The sequence below is a fragment of the Muscardinus avellanarius genome (genome assembly GCF_963383645.1).
Source record: "Muscardinus avellanarius genome assembly, chromosome: 20".
Taxonomy (NCBI): domain Eukaryota; kingdom Metazoa; phylum Chordata; class Mammalia; order Rodentia; family Gliridae; genus Muscardinus; species Muscardinus avellanarius.
Genome location: NC_137806.1, coordinates 15,142,945 through 15,161,816, shown reverse-complemented (window position 1 = coordinate 15,161,816; position 18,872 = coordinate 15,142,945). Strand labels below are relative to the sequence as shown.

Genomic DNA, 18,872 nt, shown 5'->3' with positions numbered 1-18,872 from the left:
ACGATTGAGCAGGGAAATCGGGGACGCCTATTTCCTGTTCTTTGTTTCCGCCCGCGAACCAATTATGGGAAGTCGAACCTTTAAACTAGCAGATGCCCTGAGCGCCTGTCTGGCCTTGATACGAGTTGGGAAATGGGTTGCGGTGGCCCAGGAAGAGTTAGGAACTTTTCAGCTGCTATTTATTTTCCCGCCAGCCACAGCCGCCATCTTGGACACTACGTGGCAACTCATAGGCGTCACCTGGTGGTCCTTCTGGGTCACAGGCTTATAATTCTGCGGGCTCATGGCCGCCATTTTGTGATGAAACGTGGCTGCCGGGGTCACAGGCCCCATCTCCCTCTCTCCTGGCCCCACTTAGTGAGGTGGCTGGTGCAGAAGGTGTGGTCAGGGTCCATGTTCCTTTTTCCCTTCCTCCTCCTTCCTCAATCTTCCTTGCTGGCCCAGGGTAAGTCTACTGATACAGGGTAAGCCAGTTTCCTCTTTGGTGGCTCAGACTCCGATTTCTTCCGGCCTGGGGCCCCTAGCAATGCCCCTTCACAGCAGGAAGTAACTAGAGGGGGTAATCATTGTCCTGTATCCCCCCCTTAGTCAAAGAGGTCAGGATGAAAGGTTTGAGCAGCTGCCCTGCAGGGGGCGGGGCTGGAAGCTAGAAGGCGGAATCCTGTGATTCCCAGAGGAGACCACGCCCCTCGATTAAGAGAAGCCCGAGAGAGACAGAGAGGCGCGCTCTCCCCCACTAGCCCGCGCGGGCCCGCGGGGGCTGGCGGCCGACTCCCAACAAATAAAGGCATCCATACCACCTATAATGGATTTCTGCGTTTATCTGTGTGCGAATGGGACCCGCCACATCTTTATTTATTAATCAGTAGGGTCAGTGCAGCAGCTGCTAGGGAGGACCCTGGTGCCCACCCTGGTGCTCCCCTAAGCTGTGGGCGTTCTTCAGTGCAGAGACACCACGGGAGACATGCTTGGCAGAGGCATGAACAAGAAGATAGAAGCAGAGCTGGGCTGTAGTGGCCATTGGCTTATAGTAGAAGAAATTTTCATATTTTAAACAAATGTGGTTTTTTCTAGTTGAAAAAAGTACTACATTTTGTTGTGGATTTCAAGTTTTAGAAATTTAGATAGTCTTTCTTTCCAATTTGAGGACACAGAGAAAATCTTTCTAGGCTGCCTAATGGAGTCTTTGTTTTTAATTCATCTTGAAGATATTAAACTGTTCCACAGATCTCCCAGCCGGTGGCCAGGGTTTGTGGTATATTTTAGGTACTCAAAGAAATAGATGTACCAAATGCAGGTGGGGGTCTGCAGCATTCCCTGTCCCTGAAGGAACTCGGCCACACTCTTTCCCTGAGTTCTGAAGACCCCTTAAGGCAGCAGGGTTTTCCTGGACTCCCCAGTGTCACACTGGGAATCTTGGGGAGATAGTCAACCCTTCTGTGTCTCAGTGACCTGAATAAAACAAGGATTGTGTCACTCAATGTCCAGAGGTTGTTAAGAGAAACATTTAGAAAATAAAATTGTTCTATGTGCACAATCTCATTCCTACCTCTTCAGCAATTCCACACGTGTCCAGTGGTACCAATGGTCAACATCCAGTCTTTTTGAATGTTAACTCTTGTGCACTGTACAAAGATGGTGAAAAACTGCAGAATTTAAAGACAGGGTCAGACTGAGTAATAACACAGATCCCTAAGGACCTAAGGATTGTAAGGCGCCCCAGGCATGTGCTCGGAGGAAAGCCCCGGGAGAGTCCGAGGGGGCAGGGAGCTTCCTGCTGGCTGGCCTGGGCTTGAATAGCCTACAGAGAAGTGCCTCCGATTTCTAAGCTTGGAAAATCCACAGCAAAGTTATCTCAGGGGAGCTGATACACTGGGCTCCAGAGTCATCAGGAAAATGGCAGACAAGAACAGAAAGCATTAAGGAATAACAGAGAATGAGTTGGGTGGGATTCAGAGGACCAGAGGAGGAGGAGGGCCAGGAAAAGAAAGGAGGCACCCACGGAAGGTTTTCTCTGAACCCTGAATAATGAATCTGATAAGATAGTAGTGAGAAGAAAATGAAAATATTTCCAAATGTCTCAGAAACTAAAGCAGGGACTATAAATGGGGGCTCTTATTTTAATATTCTTAAGTTAATTGTAACCAAAAATTGAAGTCATCTTTCCCCTTGAATTTCTGAGGGCATTGTGTAAAGTTATCCAGAAAATTGTATTTTAACCCTAAGTTACTATTTATAGAAATAGGGAATAAATACAACATTTGGGGAGGTAAATGGCAGGATTACATGTTGAGAATTTTTATGAGTTTTGCAAAAAGTTAGATCAATCAAATTTTAGGGCCAGCCAATTTCCCATTACCTTGAGTTGTTTGGAGTTGGCCTCGTGGTTTTTCTCATCTTTCCCCTTGTCTCTGAATGGCTGGCACCAAGTCCATGCCAACCTCATGCATTAACGTGGTGCCACTGGTTTAAATGAAGCAGAAGGCCTGGCTAAGAATGGGGACTGCAAGACAAATGGGTGGCTGGACAATAATAGTGAAAATGTATATTTATGGGCTTCTATAAATACAGAATATTGATTTAGTGCATATTACAAGGTCTTGTATTTTTCACATTTTCTCCCGTCATCTTGTAGAATTATTTTACAATTCTGACATGAGTTTCAAAAGTTCTTTTCCCCTATGGCTTATAATGCCTGCAGATTGTTCCAGGATAATATGATTATAATTTATTTTTGAAGGTTTTTTCAGAGCTTACACATGCAATTGAAGCCAGTGGACAGGAAGCAAAGCCTGCCGTGATACCTGCCCAGCGGGCAGAAAGCGTGGGGAGGGCGGGGGTCTTGCAGGTCATATCGGTGTCCCTCACCCTGCCCAGTGGGAGCTTCTATCCAAGTGGGTAATTTGTTTGTTGGTGTGACCATTTCTCTAACAAACCTCATTGTAGTTCATTCTCTAAGTTACCTAGATTGAGAACAAGGTGGCATCAACTAACTGCCCCAGCAGGAGGAGGCATGTGATCAGAAATCAGGACAAGAGGAGGCTCAGCAGGATTCGTGCCACCCGCTAATCATGTGGAGGGAGCATCCCCAGGAAGCAGAAGGCATCTTGGGAATATCTGTCAGCTGCTACCTGCAATCAGAAACCCTTTAGAAGGATACCAGATTCTTGTCCAAATTGATAACGACTGCAGGTCTAAGGCTGACAATGACTTTGTATTGAGGCTGGCTAAGAGTGGTTTTTTAATTTGATAGGTTTCATTTAAATGGATGTTGGAATAATGGAAGTTTCCAGACATCGGGCATTAAGAGGTGCAATTTTGGCTGCCACGCTGGCATTTTCTTCTGGACAAGGAGAGAGTGCGGCTACGGAGAGCCAAGCACTGCCATCCCGATCCTCTGAGTCGGGGTTGGGGCCTGAGGCAAGGCTCTGCTCTTGCCAGAGGGACCGGAGCCATGGCTCAGAAAGCGGACCGCGGCGCGGGCCTCCGCGGCTTCCAGGCGGATGCCTCTGTTGAAGACAGCACCTTGCTTATGCAGACCTTGATGGAGGCGATCCAGATCTCAGAGGCTCCACCTGCCAGCCAGGCCACAGCAGCTGCCAGCGTGCTGAATGAGAGTCCCCAGAGTTCACAGCCCCCAACTGCCAATGAGATGGCTGACATTCAGGTCTCAGCAGCTGCAGCTAGGCCTAAGACAGCCTCTAAAGCCCAGAATGCCTCCACAAAGGGCCCAAATGGTGTCTATGGTTTCTCTCAGGCACATAATGCCAAGGAGGTCCTCAGTGTCAAGCCTAAGGCAGCCTTTAAGTCCCATAATGCTACCCAGAAAGGTCCAAGAGCCGCCTATGATTGTTCTCAGGCAGCAAGCACAGGCAAATTAGCTCCTAACAAGTCTGAAATGGCCTTTAAGGCCAGAATGCCACTGCTAAGGTGGGCACAATTTCTCTTGGTCTTCAAATGTCAAGGAAATGGCCAGCAACCGGCCTAAAACAGGCTTCAAGGCCTGGAATAATACCACTAAGGCTTCTACAGGTGATAAAAAGCCCCAGAATGTAAACCAGGCCACAGTGGCCGCCTCCCAGGCTGAGTTAGAGACCAACTCAGGTGTCTCTGAACCTGACGGTGCAGCTGGGCACACACTAGCAGATGGTTCCCAGGCTCAGAATCTGGAGTCCCGGACTATAATTCGGGGCAAGAGGACCCGCAAGGTCAATAATTTGAATGTCGAAGAAAACAGCAGTGGGGATCAGAGACGGGCCCCGCCAGCTACAGGGACCTGGAGATCTGCACCAGTTCTAGTGACCACTCAGAACCCACCTGGCGCACCTCCTAATGTGCTCTGGCAAACCCCATTGGCATGGAAAAACCCATCTGGCTGGCAGAACCAGACAGCCAGGCAGACCCCACCAGCATGGCAGAGCTCCCCAGCTAGGCAGACCCCACCAGCCTGGCAAAATCCAGTTGCCTGGCAGAATCCGGTGATCTGGTCAAACGCGGTGATCTGGCAGAACCCGATGATCTGGCCCAACCCCATTGTTTGGCCTGGTCCTGTTGTCTGGCCAAACCCAATGGCCTGGCAGAATCCACCTGGATGGCAGTCCCCACCTGGATGGCAGGGCCCTCCAGACTGGCAAAGCCCTCCCGATTGGCCTCTACCACCCGACTGGCCACTGCCACCTGATTGGTCGTTTCCCACCGACTGGCCAATTCCACCCGACTGGCAGAACCTGTGCCCTTTGCCTAATCTGCGCCCCTCCTCCAACTCGTGTGCCTCACAGAACCAGGGTGCCCCTCAGCCCCGAGATGTGGCCCTTCTTCAGGAAAGAACAAATAAGTTGCTCAAGTGCCTGATGCTGAAAGACTACACAAAGGTGCCCATCAAGCGTTCAGAAATGCTGAGATATCATCCGAGAATACACTGATGTTTACCCAGAAATAATTGAACGTGCTTGCTTTGTCCTGGAGAAGAAATTTGGGATTCAATTGAAAGAAACTGACAAAGTAGAACATCTGTACATCCTCATCAGCACTCCTGAGTTCCTGGATGGCATACTGGGAACGACCAAAGACACACCCAAGCTGGGTCTCCTCTTGGTGATTCTGGGCATCATCTTCATGAATGGCAACCGCGCCAGCGATGCTGTCCTCTGGGAGGCACTGCGCGAGATGGGACTGCGTTCTGGGGTGAGACATTCCCTCCTTGGAGATCTGAGAAAACTTCTTACTTATGAATTTGTCAAGCAGAAATACCTGGACTACAGACGAGTGCCCAACAGCAACCCTCCTGAGTACGAGTTTCTCTGGGGCCTCCGTTCTTACCATGAGACTTGCAAGATGAAAGTGTTGAGATTCATTGCCAAGGTTCAGAAGAGAGACCCTTGTGACTGGACGGCCCAGTTCACGGAGGCTGCAGATGAGGCTGTGGATGCTGCTGCTGCTGCTGAGGCCGAGGCCCGAGCTGAAGCAGGAACCCGCATGGGGATCGGAGATGAGGCTGTGTCTGGGCCCTGGAGCTGGGAGGACATCGAGTTTGAGCTGCTCAACTGGGATGAGGAAGGAGATTTCGGAGATCCGTGGTCCAGAATCCCGTTTGCCATCATTGGCCCTGGTGGTACAGGCAGTGCCGACTTCGCCACCAACTCTGGTGCCAGTGGTTGCTTCTGGGTCGAGTGAGATGTCCGACACTGCTCATCAGCTGCAAGTCTTTCCTGAGTGAGGCCGAAGCCTCGGATTCCTTCTAGACACAGCTATCTAGAGAGCCACGTCCTGTTGATTAAAAGTGGCATGCAAGATAAACTTATTTGCTGTTCTCTTTCTATGGCTATTTTTCCTTGTGTGCTGTCAAGTTTTGGTATTCAGAAATAAAAGTTGAAATTGCAAAGTGGAACAAAAAAAGAGGCACAATTTCATCTATATGGTCGCATTGGAGTTCTTGTCAGGACTCTGCTGAGGAAGCAGAGGTGTTCTCTGGCAGGTATCAGGCTGAGGAGAGTCTGCATATCCACCGACTAGGAGAATGGCCGAATGCTCTGGAATGACTGGGCAGACTCTGGCCACAGGCCTGTGAAGGGGGCCACCGAGTGCTCTCCTTGCCGTCGAAGTCCCATTTCTCCACAAGCAGCCATTTCAGAGCTACAGGAACCAGGACTCCTCACACCAAAGGAAACCTTGCTCCTCTGGAGCTGAGACATTCCAGAGGCGATCTCTCAAGTCTTACTCAGCGCTACTATGACATAATTGAAACTGAGTTAGGGTGAAGACATTTACATGGAAATATTTATTTTCTTAAAATATAGCTTATTTTTTTCTCTCCAATGCTAAGAGGGGATATTGGGAAGGGAAGGGAGAGGATGACAGGAGACTCCTGGCATTCGTTACAAATCCTGGGGCGTTGGTCTAGCGTCCAGTTCAGGAGACCTCGCATCCTTTCTTCCACTCGGACAGTTCTCTGCCTTCACAGTTCTTCTTCCAGGCCTGCCTGAGGAGGGGGAGGCAGAAACAGCAGATGGAAAGGTGATGAGCTCGGGATTCGCAGGCTCGAGCCCCCAGAGAATGCAGCAAGGCAACCAGCCGCGCCCAGAGTTTTGTTCCCACTGCTTCTGAGTCCCTGGGCCTCTGTATGCTTGCCTTGGTAAGACTCTTCTCTCCCTGATTGCCCCCACCTCATTATTCGCCTTCAGCTACAAGTAAGCACGTTTTGTAAGGGCAGGCCATCGGGTTAAATAACCACATCTCTGAAAATCTGGATTCCCCAAGTGGGTGGCCTGGGTAGCAACATCACTAGAAACACAACCGCAGAGAAAACCTGGAGCAGGGCAAGTGATGGCCCAGGGAGCTTCCCGCCACACCGCCTGCCCAGCCGGGGCCGCTTTCCTCTCCTTTCTGCTTGTTCTCTTTCCCACCAAACGTGGTTGTGGCTCTCCAATGTCTTGGCCACATCCAGAGCACGCTCACGGTATGCTCCCCCTCCGGTGTACTGCCTGGGTGACCCTGCCCATCTCACACGAGAAAGCATCTCCTCGCTGGGCCTTGCTGTGCACTACTGTTACCCAGTGCTTGGGAGGCTGAGACAAGGATTGTGGGTTCAAGGCCAGCTTTAGCAACATAGCAAGATGCTCAGAAATTTAGCAGGACACTGTTTCAAGATAAAAATAAAAAAGAGCTGGGAGTGTAGCTGAGAGGTAGAAGGCCTCTGGGTTCAGCCTCCTCCCTCCCCACCAGGAAGAAAGACAGAAAAACATATCTTTTTCCATTGTTTGGAACATCTTCATATGAAAATGCAGATTTCCCTGACTCAGTAGCTCTCCCCCCTGCACACTTCCCTTTCACTGTGCACACAGATGCACAAGAGTTTAGATGAGGACACGTCAGTGTCGCTGGGCCACTCTGCAGAGGCCGGTCTCTGAAGCCACCACGTTCAGGATGAGGAGACACGGTGGTTCTGCCCAGGCCATCATGAGTCTCCTAGGGAAATACTCTTACCAATAGTTCATCCCTTGTGTATCTTTAACAATCTTCTTGGCACAAATAATTGCGTCTGTGAGGTCATCGGTGACCAAGGCTGTAAGAGGGGGGCACAGGATTAGCTGGGGCTCTCCTGTCTGGGGACCTCAGACCAGGTTTCTTTACTTTTCTCTCTGCTTTTGGAATCTGAGATTTGAAAGTTCCATGACTTTTAAAACAGGACAATACAATGTTTTTTTCTGCTTGAGTTAGTTGGACATGTGAGTACTCTTTATAGGTAAATATTTAACTTGTCTACCAGAGTTTTCCAGTCTCTGCCATCTTAAAAAGTTTATCCAAGGTGTTTTTCACATGCATAAAATTTTAAATTTTAAGCCAAATGCAACAAGCTTTATTACTTTTTCTATTGCTTCAAACAAACAAATCTTTGATTGCATATTCACTTATATCAGCGTTCTTTAGTTCTTGCCCAGAAGAGACCTCAAGGTCTTTCTCAACACAAATATGACAGAAAAAATTAAATAACTATGAAAAGCCCAGCATCACGTCTTGTGCAATTGGATTCTCCAAGAGCAGATGCTCTAATATGTGGGAGGCTGAGACAGGAGAATTGTAGGGGTTCAAGGTCAGCCTCAACAACTCAATGAGATCCTGTTTCAAAATAAAAAAGTAAAAGGGCCAGGGGTATAGCTTGTTGGTAGAATGCCCCCTAGGATCAATCAAGTACCAAAAAAGAAAAGAGATTTACATATGTAAAAAAAAATGAAGGGGAAGCAGGACTGTACAGGTGGAAGAGATGTCCACTTGTAAGATCAATGAAAAACCAGTCAACCTGACCATGAACTCTGGGGTGAATCCTGCCTGTCAGAGTTGTCCAACCTGGCCTCAGATGGCTGTGGGTTTTTTTTTTTTGTTGTTTGTTTGTTTTTTGTTTTTTACCTCTACCTCACTCAGTCCCTGGGTGCAGGCTTGCCAGAAGGGCACACCAAGGATGAGGCAACTCTCTGCAGCTAAACTAGCAGTGGTCTGTCTGCTCTTTATGAAGATTCAGTGGGGGAAACTGTCTTCCCTCAGTGGAGGATTTGGGTGGCCCATGTTCATGAACATCATGAACACCAATCAGGAACAGAAAAATACAACCATGTGATAGCATTTTTATTGATCAATGAAGCAAAGACTTCTTAGAGAACTGAGACAACAAAGCCTAGATGAGAGGGGCACCCTGGGGTACTTGCTGGTGGAGAACAAAGAATTCAACTTTTCAGGGAAGCAATGTGGCAGCAGGTGTCAGAGCCTTGGAGAATTCCTGTCCTTTCACCTGGTTAACTTCTCTCTGATCTATCCTAAGCAACTAATCGTGACTGTAAGTGATTTCCAAAGTGTTTTCTGTAGGTTAGTTTATAAGACTTAAAATAAAAAATAATCTTGTAGCCTCACACTTAAGGATGTTCAAATTAATAACTATACCTTAATAGAATGAAATAAGGAGGAACTGAAATCAATAATTATACCTATAAAAAAGTAAGGGGATCTGAAATCATGTTTTCACAGGATAGTTAGTAAACATTCCCAATATGATGTTATATTCCTGATATTGTAAAAACATGTCAAGTCATAAAGCTGGTCGTGGTGGCGCACGTTTGTAATCTCAGCATTCAGGAGGCTGAGATAGGAGGATCTCGGTTGGGACAGCCTCAGCTACTTAGTGAGGCCCTTCACAACTCAGTGAGACCCTGTTTCAAAAAAATGAAAGATTGAAAAAATAGGGCTGGGGGTGTAGCTCCATCCCCAGTACTGCAAAAAAAAAAAAAAAAAAAGACCTATATTATCCAATCTGGTAGTCATTACCCACATCACTTTTGACTATTTAACTTATGTCCATTGATCTATAAATTAGTAAAGAAAATGCCCATTTTATATATACATTATATATAATAAACTATTTTGTTATTTATTACATATTATTTATTATGTATTATGTTTACATCTACATAATGAAATATTGTTCAACTATGAAGAAGAAGAAAATCTTGAAAGTTGGATACCAACAAAACTGGAGGACACTTTGCCAAGTGAGGGAAATGAGAGGCAGAAAGACAAATTCAGATGACCTCACTTACATAGAGTAAAAAGAGTCGAGGCATAGAAGCAAAGAGTAGAACAGTGGCTGCCAGGGATTGGGGGTAGAGGAAACACCAAGATGTTGATCAAAAGGTACGAACTGTCCATTATAAGGCAAATAACTTCTGGGATCTAGTGTGTAGCATCATGACTAGAGTAGATAATACTGAACTGATCTTAAGTGTTCTCATCACACACACACACACACACACACACACACACACACACACACACACACTTTAAAATTAACTACATGAGGCAATGATGTGTTGATGACTTGATTGTGGAAACCATTCCACAATGTAGACATATGCCACTGTACATCCTAAATATATACAGCTTTGATTTGTCAGAGCTCAATGAAGCTTTTTTTTAAAGCAGCTTCTGGATTTTATTATAGCATTTTTACACATTTGAGATGTTTCAAAAGTACTAGTCAGATATGACTGAACTTGCTTGAGGAAGTGTATTCAGGAAGGTGGGGCTGGGAAGCCAGGGAACCCAACAGAAGGCAGCGATGTTAAACGCGATGACGCTGCCACAAGGGGGCAGCAGAGAGGCGGAGATGAGGAAGACCCTGGTTTTCAAAAGGATTCAAGCCAGTAATTGTTTCTGCCCAATTTACTTTAAATAGACAATTCTGCCCAGTCGAAGATGATGACTGTGCTGGAGTGAAGAGCCTTATTCTATGCCCCCAAACCCAATAACAGAAAACAACATGCTATGCAAAAAGAACTGTGTGTCTTCAGTTGTTAGCTCCTTCTCAAAGCCTCTCTCCCCCCAGCATCCTCCTGCCTCCCAACTGAATTATAATTGCCATGCCCATGGTTTGCTTCTCTTTCACCTCTCTGAAGGAATGAAGGTCAACTCAGCTACCAGACTGAGTAGAAGTAAAACTAATACAAATGGGATAGATGACAGAATACAGAAGTCAGCAATCACCTTCTTTTCCTTAATATTTGCATTTATTTATTTATTTACTTATTTATTTATTGGTACTGGGGATCAAACTGGGGCATTCTTATGTCCAAGCTACACCACCAGCCATTTTTAGTTTTTGTTTTGAAACCAGGGTCTTGCTCGGTTGCTGAGAGTCTGTTACGCTGTTGAGATTGTCCTGGAACCTCAGATCCTTCTGTCTCAGCCTCCCAAGTACTGGAATTACAGGGATGTGCCACCACACCCAGAAACACCTTTTATTTAATGAAGCTTGTGACTACTGGAGGAAAACAGAGATGGCTATTCCATCAGAAATTTTATATATACACTTTGTATATATATTTACGTTTATGTATGTATGTACACGTTTAACTTGTACATACATTATCTTAGTCCACTTTTTGTTGTTATAACAAAATGCCTGAGATCAGATAACTTATAATAATAGAAGTTTATTTGATTCATGATTATGGACTCTGGAAAGCCCAAGGGCATGGTGTCCACACCTGCCCAGCATCTGGTGAGCCTTTTTTACAGCATCGTGACACGGCAGACGGCAGATGTGGAAAGAAGAACCAAGGCTGTTTTCACAGGTTTCCCTTTTTCCTTGTATAGAGGCACTAATGCCATCAGGAGGCTCCATCCTCACCATCTCATTAAATCCAAATTATCTTCCAAAGGGCACCATCACCAAACACCCTTCACACATGAATTTCAACACAGGCGTATTGAGGGAGCACATGCAAACCACAGTAAATGCATTTTAAAAATTCTAAGATGGGCGTGGTGGTGCACGCTTATAACCCCAGCATTTGGGAGGCTGAGATAGTAGGACTGCAGTTCGCGGCTGGCCTCAGCTACTTAGTGAGGCCCTTTGCAACTCACTGAGACCCTGTTTCAAAAATAAAGAAGAATAAAAAATAGAGCTGGCTTGGAGGTAGAATGCCCCTGCATAATACCCCTAGTACTGAAAAAAAAATTCTGCTGAATTATTTTGAGAAAAGTAGGTAGGAATTTTAGGAATACATTTTGGAATAAGATATTGTATAATTTCAGAAATGAGGTGCTTCTGTGCTATACAAATATCACATAATATCCTTATATATAAACCTGAATGTTAACTTGTTCTCAGGTTCCCATGAAAAACGTAACTACTTCTGTAAAACAGGAGCAGAATGACCTGTTTATAATAAAGTCTCTCTGGCCTGAGGCTGAGGAAGGCCAGGGACTGAGGAGTGATTAGGATATAAAACCAACCTCCCGTTTTCTATCTTAGAGCAGACCCTAAAACCTCATGCTCTTATAATGATTAGGAAACAAATGTCCTTACACCTCTAACCATAAAACATTGAACACTTTAATTTCCTAGAATCAAAGATCATCTTGCAGATCCACATTCCTCCAGACTTCCTTCACTGGAATTACATTAAACAATATTAAAGCAGAAAATTGCATGTAAAGTCGATCACATCCATGATGGAGTATGGTTTTTTTGGCCTCCTGTATGCAACTAGAAAGTTGAACAAAATATGTGAAAAAGATATTTTAGATATCAGACAACTGGCCTCACAGGGTCATGATTGTTGAGAGAAAGAAAACAATCTGATTCAGGAATTCCATGGCTTTCTGCTCAGAAGACACGAGGAGGTGGAACCAGGCAGGGGGTGGCAATCCAGGGGAGACCGAGCAAAGGCCATGGCAACTGGAACTCGTAGAGAAGAATAACTTTACAAAGCTACCTGGAATAAGAGCATCAGGAACCAGGGCAGGGCTACCACCGAGCCCTTGGCTGACACAGTAACTGGGCATGGGAAGGGTGGGCATAGTGCCCACCAGCCAACAAAAAAATATTACATAGGCAGAGGGGCATGAAAACGTGACTGGTAATCTGGAGAAGGATCAGTCAATGGAAAGATCCAGAAACGATACAACTGACTGAATTAGCAGATAGGAAATTTAAAACAGTGCTGAAAGATAGGCGTATCTATGTTGAGGACTTAAAGTATTAAACAGATAACAGGAGAAAAGATAGAAGAATTACCTAACACTGAATAAAATGTGATATCTGAAACATCCATTGATGAGTTTAATGGATTAGGCACTGCAGAAAAAAAAGTTTGGAGAACTTGAAGATACAGCAATGGAAACTATTGGAAATAAAACAGAGATGGAAAAAGATTAACAAAAGAAGAGGGAGAAGAAGAAGAAGGAGGAGGAGGAGGAGGAGGAGGAGGAGGAGGAGGAGGAGGAGGAAGGACAGCAATAATAACAACAGCGGCAGCAGCAACAACAACAACATGTTAGTGACCTGTGAACAAACACCAACAATCCAATGTATGTGTCATTAGAATCCTAGAAGGAAAAAAGAAAAGAAAATATTTGAAGAAAGAATGGCTGAAAAATTTCCAAATGTAATGAACATTGTAACCTAGGGATACCAAATGTTAATGACTATGTGTGATATTTGTGAGATAAACAAAATCAGTGATATGGAGAAAACCTTAAAAGCAACTAGAAAACAAAAGACACATTATATGTTAAAACAAAAAAACTCACTGACTTTTATTATTAATGAAGCAACCCAGAAAACAATGGGCTATCTCTAACAACTTTAGAGGAAAACAAACCTTATTAGCTTAGAATTTTATGTGTGTGTTATACCATATGTATGTATATATGGTATACGCATACAGAAGTAAACATGTACACACACATATATATGTATATATACACACACCTTCAAAATAAAAATGAACTAGAGCTATTTTCAGACCAACAAAGCTGAGTGGGTCCTTCCTAGTGGAATTCCACTCAGCATCAGTAACCACAGCTAGGCTTTTAGACTGAAAGGAAATGGTGCATCTCAACCACCTGCCCGAACAAGTCCTCTGAGGGCATGGAAGAGTGCTAGAAATGGCAAATATGTAACAAATGTGATGAGAACTATCTCCTCATTAAAAAAAAATCTATCTAAAAGATAAGTGTCTAAAGCAAAAATAGTAAAAATGCAGGTCACTGCCCATGTGTAATTGCCACATTTAACTGAAGCGTGCAGGGGAAGCTCTTGGGGAAGGTAATGAGACGCACCCAGGCAGGGGAGCACCAGGAAGTCACACTATAGCAAAGGTACTGAGTGGCTTATTGCACAGGTTAAGAAACTGGAGACAAATTGGTTGCAGACCATATGTTTCTAAGCATAAAATACAGCAAATTCGACCAAATTACATGAATGCATTAAAAATATATAACAACGAATCTCACTGTTGTGTGTAAGCATAATGTATCAATTAAAATTATTTCAACAACAAAAGGTAGAAAAAATTGTTATGAATAAACCCAGAAGAAATAAAAGAGTAGGATTAAAGGAAGAAGGAGGTGGACTTTGGCACAGGAAAGGAGTGTTCTAAACAGAGGGCTGATCAGCACGGTGGCCTGCCTCGGGAGAGCATGATCGTTCCTGTTACTGTAGATACGGGCAACTCACTAGATAAACGAATACACGGGTCCATCATTCATGCATCCAAGCCTATGCACTGATTATCTTGTAGCAAAATGAAATTAAAGCACGGTCTATTTTCTGCTCGCATAGACTGTGTTATGACTCTCTGGCTTCACCTTTGCTTCTTCTCCATTCTTGTATTTAGTACGTATTTATTGAGCACTGGCAACGGCCAGGCACGTTGTAGGCAGTGAGGATACAGCAGTGAGTGAAATTAAAGACCTCTCTGCCCTCCTGGGCTCCATTCTAGAAGAGCCAGCGCCACAGCTGTCCCGTGCCCCGTCTCCACCTCACAGCCTCGTCGGACTTCGTATCTCTTACCTCAGCAATTGAAGGGGCGTTTTAATGACTCTCCTTTAATCTGTCTTATATTTCACTTGCAGATCAATCCTTCCTTCCTTTCTTCTTTTCTTTTTCTTTTTAGTACTGGGGATTGAACCCAGGGGCATTGTACTTCCAAGCTACCCTCCCAGCCCTTTTTAATTTTTATTTCAAAACAGGGTCACAGCCGGGCGTGGTGGCGCACGCTTGTAATCCCCGCGCTTGGGAGGCGGAGACGGGAGGATCGCGCAGGTTCGAAGCCAGCCGTGCTGGCGTAAGAGACCCTGTTTCAAAAATATAAAATAGGTCTGGGAGTGTAGCCCGGAGGAAGGAGGGCTTCCAGGAACCCCAGTACCACCAAAAAAAAAAAAAAAAACCCAAAAAAACAAAAAAACAAAAAAACAAAAAAACAAAAAAAACAGGGTCACACAAGTTGCTGAGGCTGTCCCCTGACCTGTTATCTTCCTGTCTCAGCCTCCCAAGTACTGGGATTACAGGTGTGTGCCCCTGCTCCCGGGCGAGTGATCTTTCTTAGGAAGTATTAAATCAACTGACCTTTATTGCTTCCTATTGCAGAAAGGAGTCTGCAGTGAACACAAATGGTCATGGTCTCCAAAGGCAGGTCACCACCCAGGTGCTGATGACCCTCTGGTGGTCCAGGCACCTCAGCCTGGCTTTCCCTGGCGCTGTGCAAGACAGAACAGCAGTCGGCCTTTCCAACTAGGATCTGAATACCTGATGACAATGACTTAGACGCAGGTTGTTTTTTTTTTTCTGCTTGAAGTTTTGAAAATTGTGGTCCATGTGTACACGTTTCATTTTATGCTGCTGCCAAGCAGAAGCAGGTGCTATGGTCCTTAGGACATGATGGTGGGGAGAAGAGCAGAGGGAGCGGGGGACATACATGTCCCAAGGCCACGGCCCAGGACCCTGCTCCCGCATGGCGGCCTCCAGGACTCCAGGGCCCAGGACGTTTTACTTCCCGGCCTTAACACCACTCAAGCTTCCTGGCCTCCTCCTCCTCACGCCCGAGGGCTCGGCTCCCTGACCGCAGCCTACACTTCCCCACTCCCGGCTTCTGCTGTACCCTTTGTCTAGAATGACTATTCTCTCTCAAGAGCCAAATACTGTCTTTCCTCCAAGTCTCAGGCCAAATATCCTTGGTTCTGCAGAAGTTTCCATGATTATCTTAATGATATCACACTTTCCTTTGAAGCCCACACCAGTTTGTGGTCGTGTGTTTAACTCTGTCTAAGCATACATTGTGTAACAGCTATGTAAAGAGGAATTCATAAACTGGGTGTGGTGGCGCACGCTTGTAATCCCTGCGCTTGGGAGGCGAAGACAGGAGGATCGCGCAGGTTCAGAGCCAGCCGCGCTGGCTTAAGAGATCCTGTTTCCAAATAAAAAGTATAAAATAGTTCTGGGAGTGTAGCCCAGAGGTAGAAGGACTTCCAGGAACCCTAGCACCACCACCACCAAAAAAAAAGGAATTCATATCTAGTATATTTATTATTCTCAAAAATGTACACCTGCCGGGCGTGGTGGCACACATTTATAATCCCGCGCTTGGGAGGCTGAGACAGGCGGCTCACACAGGTTCGAAGCCAGCCTACTGAGTCTCTCAGCAACTTAGTGAGACCCTGTTTCCAAATAAAGTGTAAAATAGGTTTGGGAGAATAGCCTGGAGGTAGAAAGCCTCTGCATTCCACCCCCAGTACCACCAAAAAAAAAAAAAAAAAAAAAATACACATGTGCTTTTTTTTTTTTTTTTTTTTTTTTTTTTTTTGCAGGTCTGGAGATGGAACCCAGGGTCATTCTACCTCTGAGCTACACCCTCTGCCCTACTTTTTTTTTTTAATATTTATTTCGAAACCGGGTCTCACTGAGTTGCAGAGGGCCTCACTAAGTAGCTGAGGCTGTCTGCGAACTGCGATCCTCCGGTCTCAGCCTCCCGAATGCTGGGATGACAAGCGTGTGCCACCATTCTTGAGTGGATAAAGTAGAGGAGTTGGAAGTTAATTCTAGTTTAATTTCTACTGTTTCAGAAATGTAAAATGTATTTATTTGTTGCAGTCCACAAAAAGAAGCACAAAACTGCCCCTGAATGAGTTGCTTATGAAAGGAGCTGACTAAAAGCTTTCTCCTGGGCTTGGGGATTGGTGCACACCTGTAATCTCAGAACTTTAGAGGCCAAGACAGGAGGATTATAAATTCAAGACCAGCCTCAGCAACCTAGTGAGACTCTGTTTTATTTTATTTATTTATTTTTGTGGTAGTGGGGATAGAACCCAGGAGCATTCTACCTCTGAGCTATACCTCCAGCCCTGTTTTTTATTCTTTATTTTGAAACAGGGTCTCACTGAATTGCAAAGGGCCTCACTAAGTAGCTGAGGCTGTCTGCGAACCATGATCCTTCTGTCTCAGCCTCCCAAATGCTAGGATTACAAGCGTGCATCACCATGCCTGGCTCTGAGACTCTGTTTTAAAATTAAAAAATAAAAGTAAATATAGGTCAGGAGTATAGCTCAGAGGTAGAAATTCCCTGGGTTCAATTCCCAATACCAAAAAAACCCACTTTTCTTCCTTTAAAAAATATATATGAAATGTCTCTATATATGAAAGAGCAGAAAGGTTATTTTCTACTTTCCTGGCTGATGGACAAAATCTGTCCTAAAGGGATATATTATCTTTAGGACAAGCAGGCCACAGGGTCATTTCACATCGGGGAAGCATCGAGTAAATAGACTGACCTTGCTGGGTGTGGTGATCCCAGTACTATGATCCCAGTACTTGGGAGGCTAAGACAGGAGGGTCACAGGTTCGTGGCTAGCTTTAGGTACTTAGGCCCTCTGCAACTCTGAGAGACCCTGTTTAAAAAAAAAGAATAAAAAATAGGGCTGGGAGTGTATCTCAGAGGTAGAACACCCCTGGGTTCAATCCCCAGTATCCAAAAAGAAGAAAGAAGAAGGAGAGAAAGAAAGAAAGAAAGAGAGAGAGAGAGAGAGAGAGAGAGAGAGAGAGAGAGAGAGAGAGAGAAAGAAAGAAAGAAAGAAAGAAAGAAAGAAAGAAAGAAAACAGATTGGCCAGCAACAGACCTACTTGCAAATCTGAACTCGGGTTTTAGGGCGGCTCTCACACGATGGAGCTTGCTTGCCTTTGTCCTGGAGGACGATGGGTGGACCCCCTTCCCCCTTCCCCACGGTACCTGAGCAGGCCACATGGCAGTGGTTCTTCTGCAGCCTGGAGTCCCTGCACCACGTGTAGCTGTTTATCTGAAAGATGCCATAGTCGATGCTCCCATCATCCAGCACCTTCTGCGCCGTGGTGTTGTAGCGGCTCTCATAGTACGCCATGCAGATCCCTGTAGGAACAAGTTCCGTGAGGCCGGTGTCTAGCTTGGCCCTGGGGCTGGTGTGTGTCAGCCACTGCGCTTTCCCAGTCAGCCTGGGGGGCACAGGAGAGGTGGGAATGGCAGGCATGGACCCCGCTCACCCTAGGGGTCCCCTCACAAGGCCAGCTTGGGTGGCCCTACTGCCCCTCCCGTTGCTGGCCGCCTCATAAGCGCAGGCCTCCAGGGAAAGGGGCAGGGGAGGGAGAGCAGCCAGGAGTGTAGGAGTGCATGGCCCCCGCAGCCAGCCTGCAACCCCAGGACCTGGGAGGCGAGACAGGAGGCTCACAGGTTCCAGGCCAGCCTCAGCATCTTAGCAAGGCCCTCAGAAACTTAGCAAGATGCTGTTTTAAAACAAAACAAAAAACTAAAAAATAGGGCTGGGGATGTAGCCACAGAGGTAGAATCCCCGTGTTCAGTCCCCAGCATCACACTTAAAACAACTGAATGCCAGGAGGGAGGAGCACAGATGCAACGTCTCCCAGGCGAGGCCAACGACAGGAGACTAGGGAGGAAGAAATCTTACAGTTTCCAAGGCTGAAACCCTCATAATTGTCCAGGCCAGCCCTCGAAAATATTTTTGCCAGTTTACAGCGAGTGTAGATTTTGGAGTCTGCGACAGTGACCAGGCAGCCAATCAGGGCCAAGATACCAGCAGCCTTCATCCCCAATCCTGTTGGAGGCCGACCTGCCAAAGATCAGAAGGGCGGTCAGACCATCTTGATTCCTCCCAAGATTGCGATACATGGCAGCTGCAGCCTGGGGCAGGGACTGCATCACTTTAAACCATTCGGGACCTCCGTCAGGGAATAATAATTCAGACAGAGGCACGCTGAAGGGCACTAGTGCAGAAGAGCTGGGCTGTTCTGTAGTCAACACTGTTTTCCCGGGATCAGGAACGCAAAGAAATGAACCTGCCTTCATTGACACCTGGGTGGAAATCACAGGGACATTTCTAGGATTCCCACTTTACCTTTATAAATAGAAAAAAAAAAACAAAAACAAGAGGTGATTCTTTTTCTCCATATGTAGAAACAGGTCACATTGCAGTCAGAGGCAAACAGTCACGTGTCTGTGTCTATGTGAGCAACTCCTGGGTTCCTGTTGCGATTTACTGAAGGGAGAAAATAGAGTACC

At 45.8% G+C, this 18,872-nt stretch overlaps 2 protein-coding genes across 2 annotated transcripts; one reads left to right on the top strand and one right to left on the bottom strand.

The window, feature by feature from the left end:
- Window positions 1-3,430: 3,430 nt before the first annotated feature.
- On the top strand, window positions 3,431-5,673 carry LOC308277630 (melanoma-associated antigen D1-like; the record flags this gene model as incomplete). The annotated part of the gene is given in 4 exon segments (XM_080716897.1): window positions 3,431-3,908; window positions 3,911-3,934; window positions 3,937-4,897; window positions 4,899-5,673. Coding segments are annotated over 4 exon segments (2,214 nt in total). The 5' UTR covers window positions 3,431-3,454.
- A 735-nt stretch (window positions 5,674-6,408) lies between these two features.
- On the bottom strand, window positions 6,409-18,403 carry LOC308277865 (lysozyme-like protein 1; the record flags this gene model as incomplete). The annotated part of the gene is made up of 4 exons (XM_080717265.1): window positions 18,262-18,403; window positions 17,553-17,708; window positions 7,483-7,561; window positions 6,409-6,478 (listed from the first exon to the last, which is right to left on the bottom strand). Exons 1-4 carry the CDS (start codon window positions 18,398-18,400, stop codon window positions 6,409-6,411), a joined length of 444 nt encoding a protein of 147 aa, XP_080573391.1. The 5' UTR covers window positions 18,401-18,403.
- Between the last annotated feature and the right edge of the window lie 469 nt (window positions 18,404-18,872).